A 12,940-nucleotide genomic window follows, 5' to 3' on the forward strand; every position below is an offset into this window, starting at 1 on the left:
TGAGCTGAAGGCAGAGGTTCAACCCACTGAGCCACCCAGGTGCCCCTTATTTTATTTTTAATTAATTACCTCTATTTTTTACAAGGGACTTTATTTTATTTATTTAAGAGGAGAGTGACAGATGGGGGCACCTGGGTGGCTCAGTGGGTTAAAGCCTCTGCCTTCAGCTCAGGTCATGATCTCAGGGTCCTGGGATGGAGCCCCTCATCAGGCTCTCTGCTCAACAGGGAACCTGCTTCCCTTCCTCTCTCTGTGCCTGCCTCTCTGCCTGCTTGAGGTCTCTGTCTGTCAAACAAATAAAATCTTTAACAAAAAAAAAAAAAAAAAAAGAGGAGAGCAACAGAGAGAACATGAGCATGTGCAAAGGGCAAGGCAAGGGAGAAGCAAACTGTCTGCTGAGCAGGGAGCCCCACTCGGGGCTCTATCCCAGGATCCTGAAACCAGGACCTGAGCCAAAGGCAGACACTCAACTAACTGAGCCACCCAGGTGCCCCAAGCGACTTCATTTTAGAACAGCTGTGTCTTGGGTACTGGGCTGGGTTGGTCTGTAGAGCATGCAACTCTTGCTTTCAGGTATGTGAGTTCATGCCCCACATTGGGTGCAGAGTTTACTTAAAATCTATATATTAAAAAAAAAAAAAAAATTAGAATGGCTCTGTCTCTGCTGTTTTTCTTTTCCTCTAGGCCCCATTTCTGAATAAGCCAAAGAACCTGTTCCCACTTCAAGGGGGAAGCAAGGAAGTGAATCATCCTCTGAGTTTTGTCCTAGGTCCAAAACACCTGGTAACGCCTAAGAGCCAGATCCCAAACACGTTCCAGGCCATTAGCTTCCAACCAACCCTGGCTGACACTGGCATCAATACCCCCACCTTCAGTAATTTATGGATAATACCTACTATTCGCTCGACGCTAGCCTGTGATCGGAGCCTACCCCAGGTTCCTGGAGGGACACGTACCCTAGACCCCTTCCCGGTACAAGTCCCTATCCCCAGCGATGCTGAAACTTACTCTCCTTTCCCTTCCAAGTTCTCCCGGACACTCCATCTGCCAGTCTCTAGCTGTCACTTACACTGCTCAATAAACTGTTTCCAGTTTCTCTGGCTCCTGTTTGGTTTCTCTCCTGTGTGAAGCTGAGGCCCCTCTTGGCTGGTTATGGGCGACCCCTGCCCTGGGTCTTTGGACCCAGCCTGCCTGCATCAGAGGGACTGGGAAAACAAGGGCTGTGGAAGAGAAACTTCAGCCCCAGAGGGGCAGGGAGTGTGTGTCGGGGTGCGGGGGCGGGGGGGGGGGGAGGCTCACAGAAAGGTAGCAGCAGACCCAGAGTGCCCCCAACAGACTGTGCCTGAACTTCTGGAGGAACGGGCTCCCAGGCCCTGAGCTACCCAGCACCCTTCTCCACTCCTCCCCTCCTCCTCCTCCTCCCCTTCCCTGACAATCGTTGACATCCCTGCGGTCTGGGCCCCGCCCCGCCCCCTAGCTACCAGGCCCCTTTCCCTCACCCTGCCCGGGCCTTGGCAAACAGTTTGCCCAAGACAGATGCTTCCAAACTGCGCCCCCCACCACCACCTCCATCCTAAGAGGCACAGCCTAGGGGCATCAGACACTGGCGGCTGTCTGTCACTGAAAGGAAGGAAGGGCAGGGACCTCCCTGCTGCCCTCCTGACTTTGTCCTTCCGCCAAAGCAATAAGGCCCAGATTAGAGCACAGCCAGGCAGGAGGCCCAGAGATTTTAGGGCGGGCCTTTCTGGGGTTCCCTGGGTTACTCCCTGGGGAGCCACACATTCTCTGGCAGGAGGCAAAGGAGAGGTTTCTGTGCTCTGTTCCCCAGCTCTCCTGATCGCCCTGGTGATCCAGCTTCTCTCAGAAGTTGAGCAAGGAAGAGCCAGGTGGGGCGTGAGGGCCGCCCCTGAAGTCTACAAACCCCAGGGCAGGTTTGCACCTGGGTCTGCCTTTCGGATTCTTACCAACCGGACCTGTCCCCCAAGCCAGGGACAGCCCGGTGTGGTGCACCGATACAGCAAAACAGCACTGAGCAGAACCCCGAGAGAGCGCACTACAGCCACAGACAGCAGAGGAGTCCCACAGACGTGCTGGGGAGCAGAAGAGGCCATGCTAGACACGCTGAGGGCTGCGTGGTCCCCCGCAAACAAAGGGCAGCAGTGGGGGAGGGGACCAGATGTCAGGTGGGGGGACTCCTGGGGGGAGGAGGGCGGGCACAGGATCCCCCAGAGGCGCGCAGGTGACAAAATCGTGTTCACTGCGATGATTCCATCACGAGTGTGGCTGTCTGTTCACATCTTATGCAAATTTCTGTTTGTCTGCGACACTTCAGTTTAAAAAGTTCAGAACAGATAAGAAAACGCAAGGAAAACAAATGTGTGATATGATCTCATCGTCATAAAACAAATAAATATCTAGAGAGGTAGGTGTCCAAGGATAAAAGGCTGAGAGGGGACACACACACACACACACACACACACACACACACACTCAGATTCTTGGAAGGCTCTGGCTCTAGCTCTATGGGCATGAGGCCTAGAGGTCCCAGTCTGGGTCCTAGTTCTGATCCCAGGGCCCGGACTGTCTCCCCACTCCCCACTCCCTGAATGGGGCGGTAGGAATAGATCGCCAGCCTTGGGGCTGGATAGGGCCGCTGGTCCCCACTCCTGAGACCAGTGTCACCATCCAGGCCCCAAAGGTCCTGAGCGTCATATATGGGCTGAGGAGATACCAGGTACTGTGAGATACCATCTCACAGCTGCCCCCCCGGGACCCACCAGTCATACAGGCAAGAGAAACACTGGGGACCCCCACCTCGGGCCTGGGATCTTATTCAAGGTGCTGGCCCCACAGCGGCTCTGTCCAAACATGGAACCCATGAGGCCTGGGGAGGGGCTGCCCCCTCAGATGCCCCCTCCCGCAGCACACACCCCTTCTGGAACTCACCACCTCCTGGAGCACCTAACCCCCCCCCCCCCCTGGAGCTGCTAAGAACCTGGCCTAGACTCTCCTCCTGGCATGTGGAGTGGGTGCTAGGCACTGGACCCAGGCCGGGCAGAGGGGAGGGCTACAGGTGAGGGAGCCTCCCCCCGCCCCCCGCCAGGGTTCTCACTGAGGACAGCCATAACCTGTCCATAGGCCTGGAAGGCACTGTCCCCCAGGGGTGGGGGGTGGCAGCAGAGGCCTATCCAGAAGGGGCTGTAGGTCTCAAACTAATTTGCTGGGTTACCTAGAGAATGGCCCTTTCCCTTCCTGGTTCCCAGGGGTTGCCCTATCTGCAAAATGGGGGCTTTCCTGCAAAGTCCAGGGGGAGAAAGAGGCAGGAGGTGCTGTCATCACCAGAAGGCGAAGGCTGACAGGGAAACCTAAGCTGGCACTGGTCCAGGCAGGGCAAGGAGTCACGGGGTGGGTGCAGGCAGAGGCCCAGAGGGGCATCTGCTCTTCCTGGGGCACAGCTGTCAGGGGGCTTGGGGAGGGAGGGAGGTGTAGAGCAACAAGGGGGTGCTGCTCTCCCCGGTGGAATGCAGCTGTCCTGCCCAGCACCCCAGGGGGTGGCAGCTGGTTGGAAAGTTTCAGCCACTGCCCCCCCCACTCTCTCCAGGAGCCAAGCCGAGGTTAACCCCTTCCGGCACACAGCCCACAGCCAGCAACCATGTGTGACGGCACTCACGGGCTCCACGCTACAGGCACTCAGGCTTGGTGAAGCCCAGGGGCGCAGGCATGGCAGGGGCTGCCCACTCGCCACGGCTGATAGCCCACAGGCCTCCCGGGAGGACCTCGACAGGTCCGCAAAGCTGCTCCCGGCTCCATGATATAGATGGGTACCTGGGACCAGAGGAGCCGTGGAGTTGCCAGGCTGGACCATCCCCCAAGCACACGCAAGCCCCCCTCCCACCCCCAGCCCCATCTCCCCAGGGTGTGCTGGTGGGCCTGCACCTAAAGGAGCATCCTGCGCTGCTGTGGAGGACTCAGTCAACCTCAAGGCCAAGAGGGAAAAGATGATCCAGGTCATGGTAGAGGCCTTGACCTTTCTTGCCAAGTCTGTGTGCTGCTGCCATCTGCCTCTGGCTGTAGCCCTGAGGACCAGTGGCACCCGTGGACCCATGGACCCGCGGACCCATGGCAGCATAGCCCTGAGAACCTGCGGACCCATGGCAAATGCTCACCTTCATAGGATGAAGATCGCGCCGCAGGGACTCCTAGAGCCAGTGGAGGTTTACAGGTTCATCTCTGCTTCCACACGGGCACCTCCAGGAAACGGAAAGCCACGTGTGCACGTGTGTTGTGGGAGGGCTCGCTCAGGGGCTGCTCTCCAATCTGGGCGGGTGATGGGGTGCAGCGGGGACTAAGCAGGCTGCAGGTTCCGAAGCTGGGACATCCAGTGAGCTCTGGCACAGCCTGCCTCTCCTGGAACCCATCACTCCTTCCCCGTCCAGTTGATGGGGAGATCACATAGGACATCCAGGAAAAGCCAAGGTAGGGAGCCCTACGGTGAGGACCAGAGGGCTTCAGCTGCCTGCCCCGCTCTGGAGAAGAGCTACACAGCTGCCTGACAGATGAGTCATCACTACAGGCCACAGGCACTGCCCACCCGTGCCAACACCCTCCTCCAGGTCTCCTCTGCAGCAAGCCTGTCTCCTCCACCTTGGCCTTCTCAACAGGCCAGCTTTGTTTCTCTAGGCCAAGCCCTGAGAGGGAAGACAGGGCCTTAAGACCAACAGGAGCCTGGATCCACGAGGTGACCTAGAACTCCATCAGCAAGTGTGGTGCCGACGTCCACAGAGCCCTTTGAGGACCACATTCTGCCCAGGCGCCACCATATACTGGGGCACTGCGGACTGGGCACAGGAAATCACAGTCCCCCGCACCACGAACATCAAGGCAGTTGAACCAACACCTTCAAAACCTGGTAGCGGAAATCACCAGGCAATCATGGTTGCTTCCACTGGCAAAACACAGTCCTTTTCAGACCAGCTCATGCCCTGAGTGAAAGGGAAGACTTCTGCGGGGTTGGTGCCTTTTGCTCTGTCAGCTCGCCGGTGTGTCACCCCGTACCACTGGAGAAGCAGCTTCTGTTGCAGCCGCAGGGAGGGCTCCATCACTGGAGGACCAAAGAGGAGTCCAGGCCCCTCAAAGAGGTGGGCACAGACCCCAGGCAGCAGGGACCAAGGAGGGGTCCCATACTCTTCCAATCCTGCCCATTTGCCCTGTGACAAGCGGATGTCATTCCGAGGAATTCCTGGCTGGGATTAAAGCAGCCTGCAAGGAACAAAGAACTTGGGCCTGAGGATGGCGGGGACAGAATTTTGTCACATGGGAAATCTGTTGTATGATTAGCCCAGTGAAACGCTCTCTCCCTAAGGGTTGTGATGCCTCTCTTGCTGCTCCCAAGGTAAGACAATAGCACAAGCCATCCCCAGGAGGAAGGACACTTGGGGACGGCTGGTCTCACCCATAGGGACACCCACCAAACAGCTGTTAACCCTGCTCCCCCTTCCCCAGATCAGGGCCCTGCCTGAGCACAATACCCATGGCCTGGGGCTCCCCCAGCCTCCTCCTTCCCCCCCAACTCCTAGCAGATAGGATCACCAAGCAGAAGCCTAGGGAGGCAGGCCCCCCCAGTGTCCACAGTTAGCGCTTCTGAACCCCAGAAGCCCTGGCCTAGCTTACTTCCTGCCTCTCCTCCCAGCTCACCCAGGGCCAAGGACTGGCAAGAGTCTGCCCGGGAGAAGCTGTGTGACAAGAGTCTGTCACATGCCAGGGGCTGAGCCTCTCCCAGCTTCTAACTTTCCTGTCCTGTCAGGCCTGACCAGTTACCCTTCCTCTGAGCCTTTTTTCTTTTGTGAGTGGAGGGAAGAGGGCTTTGGAATCTTTTTAAGAGAAGAGGAATATTCGGAGTAAGCCGATAGTGTAAAAGGGAGGAAAGGAACACCGACACTCTCAATCTAGTGAACTCCCACACAAGTGCACACACATTTAGCCAAAGATGTCAAATGTTGCAAAGCCTGGTTTGGGACTCTGTCCAAGATGCAAAGCAGGCAACCCTTGTAAGACTTCTGACCCCCACCCAGGGCCAGTGGGAAGTGGCACAAACATTCCCCTCTCTGACCGTTCGCCGCAGACACCCTCAAGGTTCCTCAAGCCAAGGCTTCTTTCGCAGCAAGGGGCATGGGGCCTCACAGCTTCGTGCCTCCCAGGGTTTCGGCCCAACGATGGGACAGTGTGATGGCCCGGGGTGTCCCCTGAGACCACACTGGCCATGGCACCCCAGTATCAGGACACGATCCCAGCAGCTGAACAAAGTGTCTTTTATTTGTGACATACAAATACAACCAATGCAAAAAGAGATCACTTTTCCCTTTGATTCCAGTGATAAGAAGTTGCTAAAGAAAAAAAAATATATATCAAGGAGTTTATCTTCAATTTCCTCTAAAAAAAAAACCCAAACCCAGAAAGGGTTAAAAAGAACCATATACATGTCATACACACATTTGACATCAACAAAAATAACCTGAAATAGAGTCAATACAACTAAAAAAAAAAAAGAAAAAAATCTTAAAAAATATTTTAACATGCCCCAAACAAAACACACAAAACAGCCAGAGAACAAAAGGCCTGCTCTGTTTCTCAAAACCAAGACCTGGCGAAGTGGAGAAAGATGGTTGTCTGAGACGTGAACGGGCCCAACACCAAAACACAGGGAGCTGCTGGTCTCCTGCCCCGACAAGGGACCCGAGCCGCCCAGAAACGGGCGGCAGAGGCTGCAGGAGCAGGTGAGGCACTGAGCCCTCCATCTGCCGGTGGGCTTGCGGGCAGGTGTCCGACAAGCGCAGAGAAAGCAACATACACTGAACTCACCTTATGAGGAATTTACAGTGGGGTTCCTTTTGATCCCCTTGAGTGGGAGGTATCAGAAATCCATGATCTAAGACAATAAATATTTATCTGTTCTGTGTCAACAGACAGGGATCAAAGGAAAAAAAAATTCCTAAACATGCTTCTGTCATTCCATGATTCTTGGAAGGAGCCCACCAATGCCCTCCCCGGCAATTTAAAATGCCCCCCACCCCTCCCCCCACAGAATCCCCTGGGAGGCGGAAGGCAGGGCAGAGACGGGCTCACTCCAGTGGAAAGCTGCCAGGCCTTCTGTGAGGGAGTGCCCTGTCGCATGCTGCCTGCGTGGTCAACAGCATCGCACAGGCACAGCACTCTGCGGAAGGCTGGGCTGGGCAGGGGAGGCCGAGTGCACAGGCCCCTGCACGAGCAGGAAAGTGGGGAAGATCAGCTCTGGGGAGACCTGCCAGCAGAGACCACCTGAGTCAGGGCGGAGTGTGGGGTCTGGGCTGACTCTGAAGTCGGGACAGACCTCCAAGAGCGCAACTCCACAAAGGCTAGAACCTTTAAGACACTCCCTAAAGCAGGGCTCAAGGATGTCCAAAGGGAGGCGGCAGGTACTTTTTCCTGGATAAGGATTTGGTCGTTTTCTTCCCTGGAAGGGACACAAGGCCCCGAGACCAGGGCAAGTGTAAGCTCTGACCGCCCCGTCTCCCCATCCCGGGAGAGAAGAGGAAGGCCTTCTCCCCGGCTCCAGTCCGCGGCCACAGGGGGACACTGGAGAGGGGAGAGCAGCGCAGTCTGGCCACCGAGAGGCACTCCTGCCGCAGCTGGGGGGCTGCCGGCCAGGGCGGTGGCACCAGGCCTCACTGAGGCAGCGAGGGGCAAGGCTGGGGAGTGCAGGCAGTGGGGCCTGCTGCTGGCTGGGGGCTCTCTGCAAAGGGAGGGCTGTGCCCCCTCAGAGAGCGATCAGCACCAAGATATGAGAGGCAACAGCACTGAAGAGGCTGGGAACCTGAGGGGTCCTTCTGGGGAAAGATGAAGGGCTCCCTAAAGTAATTCTTCCCCTTGAGAGTAAGAACAGAGGTACTGGGTGAGGTGAGTCGGGGGAGGACAAGTGGTAGGGGGGCGACAGAGAGGAACTGGCAGGACCTCTGGCTTGTTTCTGTGACAGGACAGCTCAAGTCACTGCCAGTTCAAGAGGTTCGGCTAGAATGCAGCAAAGTCCGGAAGCCCAGAGAAGCAACTCTCTTCCTCGGGGGGAACCCCCCGGCCCCCAGCCACACCTTGTTCCTGGTCCTCCCATCAACGACGAGGCAGAGATGGATGGAACCTACCGGGCCGGTCCCCTGGGATGCCTCCACACTAAGTGTCAGTCCACAGAAGCACAGCTACAAAGAGCTCCCTGGCCTCCCAGTGTCGTGGCACAGGAGACCTTCCCATGATCTCCATCAGAGCACTCGGCTACAAAACCGGACTCCCTCCGAAGCTGGTCTCAACGTCCAGAGCCTGCATCCAGTCCAGTCCTCGTTGGGGACCAGCTAGACCCCGACCCGGGGCTCCTGGACTTTTCTAAAGATAGGTATAAAACAGCCCATTTGTCCAAGTGTGTGTGTGGCGGGGGGAGGGGACGGTCTGTCAGGAATCCACCTGCAGAGCAGCTGGGGCACCTCGTGCTCGAGGGCACAAGGGCCGAGCGAGAAGGCAGCCGCTGCGCGAGGGTCTGCGTCGTGCCCGGCCTCCGCCAGCCCCTCCCTCAGCCCGTCTCCTCTCTGCTCCTTCAGCGCACACTGTCCTTCCAGGAGGGCGGAGGGCGGGCGGCTCGGGCCGCTCCACCCCAGGGTTCTGTGCGCTCGGGCTGCAGCCGGGCACGCGCAGGGCTGAGGAGGCCACAGCTCTGAGGGCACCTGGCCAGTAACGTGAGCCCAGGGAGAAGACAGGCCTTGGAGAGAGCATTCTAGCTTGGGAGCTCAGTGGCAGCAGCCGCCACAGTGCCCGCCCGCATGGGAGTGCTGGCTGTCCCCAAACTTGGTCCTCCGGCTCAGGATCTCGTAGGAGCAGTCCTCTCCACAGCAACCAGACATGCTGGGGGAAGAGTCATCGATCTCGAATCTGCAAGGCAGGCAGGAGGAGAGGCTTGGCTGCAGGTAGTGGACGGCCTTCCTTCCCAGCCCAAAAACTTTTCTACCAGCCACACTCACGAGACCCCTAGGAGTGAGGGCACAGCCCCCGGGCCTGCCTGCACCATCCCCCCAACCCCAAGGCCACTCCCCAGGACCACTGGACCAGGAGCTCAGCCCTCAGGATGAATGAGCGCCAGGACCAGGAGAAAGCCCCCGGGGCAGGCACCCCCCACCACCCAGAGGGCCCCACACCCTGGCCCAGCTCCTTACTGCAGCGCTTCTCGGAAGAACTGGTAGGCGCCATGATTGTGCTTAAATACAGTTAACATCACTTTCTTCATCTGTGTGCTGAGAAGAAAGCAGAGAACACCTTCCAGAAAGAGAAACACAGGCTAACTCATGCCTCCTCTTTCTGTCTCTGCCTGCTGTCTCCCATTTGCTCCTGAGAAGCACGCCCTGAGCCCCAATCTAGCCTCCGTGTTGGGCGCTCACAGCACCCGCTGCTTCTGTTCCGGGGCTGATCAGACCGCGCGGGCATTGGGCCCCCAATGAACTGGCTTCCTCGCCACGTTCTCTCTGCACCCCACTTTTCAGGCACAAGAGGCGCTCAGAAGCACCTGCTGCTTGGAGCCACGCATACAAAACCAGGAATCCCAGCAGGGAGGAGAGCAGCTTTACTGAGAGGGTTCTAGATGCTTCTCTTTTTTTTTTTTTTTTTTTTAAAGATTTTTTTATTTATATATTTGACAGAGAGAGATCACAAGTAGGCAGAGAGGCAGGCAGAGAGAGAGAGAGGAGGAAGCAGGCTCCCTGCTGAGCAGAGAGCCCGACGCGGGGCTCGATCCCAGGACCCCGAGATCATGACGTGAGCCGAAGGCAGCGGCTTAACCCACTGAGCCACCCAGGCGCCCCTAGATGCTTCTCTTCTGAAACATTCCTATGAGCCTTGTCCTCCACCGAGGCTCAGAGAACAGTGTGGATGGCTCAGAAGACCGTTCCAACACAGCGACACACGGGGCACCCTTACCTGTTGGCCATGAGCTGCAGGATCTGGATGAGGAACTTCCCCAGGCCTTTCCGCCGCACCTTGCTTTCCAACTGCACTTCGTAGCTGGGTGAAGAAAGCAGCCAAGTGAGCCCGGGGAGGCAGGGCCCATCAGAGGACCCAGGGCCCCGGCAGCCCGCAGACCCGGACCGGCGCAGCGGACCCCGCCACGCGGCTGAGTGCCCAGACCAGCGCCAGTACGTCCTCCCCAAGGCCGACCACAGGCTGGGGCTCCTACCAGTACAGGACTTCATCCCCGCACTCCACGTCAAACCGGAAGTGAGAAAAGGCAACAGGGACCGAACTGCTTTCCCAAGCAATGAGGTACCAGGCTCGGTCATCCGTCATTTCCTCCCGTTTCTCCCGGTCCTTCCAGCCCCACTCGCTCTGCTCATACCTGGGACACACGGGGCAGTCAGGGCTGGGCGGGCCGGAAGGGGAGGAGCGAGGCCCCCCTCCCGTCAGGGCGCACTTACATGGTCTGCATGTTGGTCTTGGTCAGGTCGAAGGCCCAGGCCACCGTGGCCGGCTCCAGTCCGGACACTCGCTTACACTCGATGGAGACGTTTAACCTGAAGAAGACGGAAGGGTGGTGAGTGGAGCCGGTGGCAGGCCTGAGGGCGGCCCGCTGCCTAGACGGCCTCCCAGCGCAGCGGGCCTGGTCTCGGCTCACCCACAGAGAGAAGCCGAGCTTGCGCCCTGCCTTCCCCGTAGTGACTAGAGAAGGTGCCGCTGAAGGAACGAAGCCTTTTCGGGCTGAGACTGACAACTCATGGCCGGCCCACGGCCCTGACCACAGTCCCATTTCCTGCCTGCCCTGCGAGGCCCTCAGCGGTGTCTGCACTCTGTAAACTTCCACCCCTCTCTGCTACCGCTTTGCTCTCTCCAGCCTCTGCCGCGCTTCGCCATGAATCCTGAAGTCTTCTCGGATCCTTCAGTTCCTGCCCGTGGGTGTTTAGTCTCTGAACTGACTCCTCACTGGGCAGCCACAGCACCTTGAAAGTGGCTGGGTCACCTCAGGCCTTTTGAGAAGACCATGGTCCCTAGGCCCCCGGAGGGGTCCTGCCTGCCATTTCCTCTGAGGACACAGCAGGTATTCTCGGCTGACCAACCCAGGTGGAGCAGGGTCCAACACCATGAGGTTTTCTTACACTCACAGATGCCATAGACATTAAGGTCTCATCATTTATTTACTCCAAAAGAAACGTTAGTAAAGCACAGTTCAGCTCCGTGGCCGAACCGTGGAACCCCAATCTCCAGACAGTGCCACATTCTGACAGGACCAAAGTCAGTGACACGAAGTCCTTAAAGAGGTCCCAGATCAGGCCCTTCCAATGGCCCTTGACACGACCCCTCAGGGAATGTCTCCATTCAAAATGACTGTCGCCTCTGCTGTCTGGCCCGCCATATGAGTTGCACATGCGCGCAGTCTTGTAAATTTGGAACATCTTGGCTCTGAAGAGTCTTCCTTTCTTTCTAAGTGCTGGCCATGGCATAGTCAGAAACACCCCAACACGGCGTGCCCTCTGGCTCAGCCATCTATTTTCCAAAGGTTGGTCTAGAGGTAGGAATTCTCCACTAATCTGAGTTCTCTCTCTCTCTCTCTTTCACTTTAGTTCTTTAAGTACATTAAAGCAGGATCACAGCCACACAAATCACACAAAATTCCAGGCACCAAAGGAGCCCAGAGTTAGCTGGCAATGCGTGCTTCAGAACTGTTCCAGTATTTCTGAAAGTCAATAGGAATGTGGAATATGGAACACAGAAGACATCACAGTAAGGGATCTCTAAACTGTGCCAGAGGACTTCCCAGACACTGAAAGGCGAGGCTACTGGAGGAACTGTACTACGTCTGATCACAGGAAGGACACATTAACGTGGTACTACGAAATTCAGACAAAGCCGCGAAAAGCAGATATAGGATCGCCTACTAAAGTGTTCATTTCGGGACGCCTGGGTGGCTCAGTTGGTTAAGCAGCTGCCTTCGGCTCAGGTCATGATCCCAGCGTCCTGGGATCGAGTCCCACATCGGGCTACTTGCTCCGCAGGGAGCCTGCTTCTCCCTCTGACTCTGCCTTCCACTCTGTCTGCCTGTGCTAGCTCTCACTCTCTCTCTCTTACAAATAAATAAATAAAATCTTTTTTAAAAAAAAAAAAAAAAAAAAAAAAAAATAAAGTGTTCATTTCATGGGGCGCCTGGTGGCTTAGTCGTTAAGTGTCTGCCTTTGGCTCAGGTCATGATCACAGGGTCCTGGGATAGAGCCCCACATCAGGCTCCTTGCTCAGCGGGAAGCCTGCTTCTCCTTCGCCCACTCCCCCTGCTTGTGTTCCCTCTCTCGCTGTGTCTCTCTCTGTCACATAAATAAAAATATTTTTAAAAAACAAAGTGATGGGGTGCCTGGGTTAAAAAAATAAAGTGATGGGGCACTCAGTGGGTTAAAGCCTCTGCCTTCGGCTCGGGTCATGATCCCAGGGTCTTGGGATCGAGCCCCACATCGGGCTCTCCGCTCAGCGGGGAGCGTGCTTACTCCTCTCTCTCTGTCTGCCTCTCTGCCTACTTGTGATCTCTGTCAAATAAATAAAATCTTTTAAAAAAAATAAAGTGATCATTTCATAGTTCATATATTTACATTTATCTGTCTTGTTCACTGAAACACTCAAAACCAGCTGCTACTTACAGAACTGGACATAATCCTCTTTCCTCCTTAAAACAACCTTACAAGTCTGGCTTCATCACTCCGTTCAACAGACCAAAAAATGGGGCTGTCTGGAGTGTGGCTTGCCTGAATACAATTAATCAGAAGAACAGTTTTATTTCAAACCCATAGCTGTGATTCTCTAAAACCATAACCCAGGGATGCCTGGGTGGCTCAGTTGGTTAAGCAGCTGCCTTCAGCTCGGGTCATGATCCCAGCGTCCTGGGATCGAGTCCCACATC

General features: G+C 56.3%; 1 protein-coding gene across 2 annotated transcripts in view; it reads right to left on the reverse strand.

The window, feature by feature from the left end:
- Nucleotides 1-6,294: 6,294 nt before the first annotated feature.
- The window catches only part of NAA40 (N-alpha-acetyltransferase 40, NatD catalytic subunit), a 16,065-nt gene continuing 9,419 nt past the window's right edge, over nucleotides 6,295-12,940 (reverse strand). For both annotated transcript variants that reach the window (XM_059403057.1, XM_059403047.1), the window contains 5 exons: nucleotides 10,479-10,574; nucleotides 10,241-10,399; nucleotides 9,985-10,068; nucleotides 9,228-9,305; nucleotides 6,295-8,946 (listed from right to left, as the gene is read on the reverse strand). In XM_059403057.1, coding sequence (XP_059259040.1) covers nucleotides 8,805-8,946; nucleotides 9,228-9,305; nucleotides 9,985-10,068; nucleotides 10,241-10,399; nucleotides 10,479-10,574 — 559 coding nt within the window. In that variant the 3' untranslated portion in view covers nucleotides 6,295-8,804. The remainder of the gene's footprint in view (nucleotides 8,947-9,227; nucleotides 9,306-9,984; nucleotides 10,069-10,240; nucleotides 10,400-10,478; nucleotides 10,575-12,940) is intronic.

The sequence above is a fragment of the Mustela nigripes genome, chromosome 1 (genome assembly GCF_022355385.1).
Source record: "Mustela nigripes isolate SB6536 chromosome 1, MUSNIG.SB6536, whole genome shotgun sequence".
Classification (NCBI taxonomy): Eukaryota; Metazoa; Chordata; class Mammalia; order Carnivora; family Mustelidae; genus Mustela; species Mustela nigripes.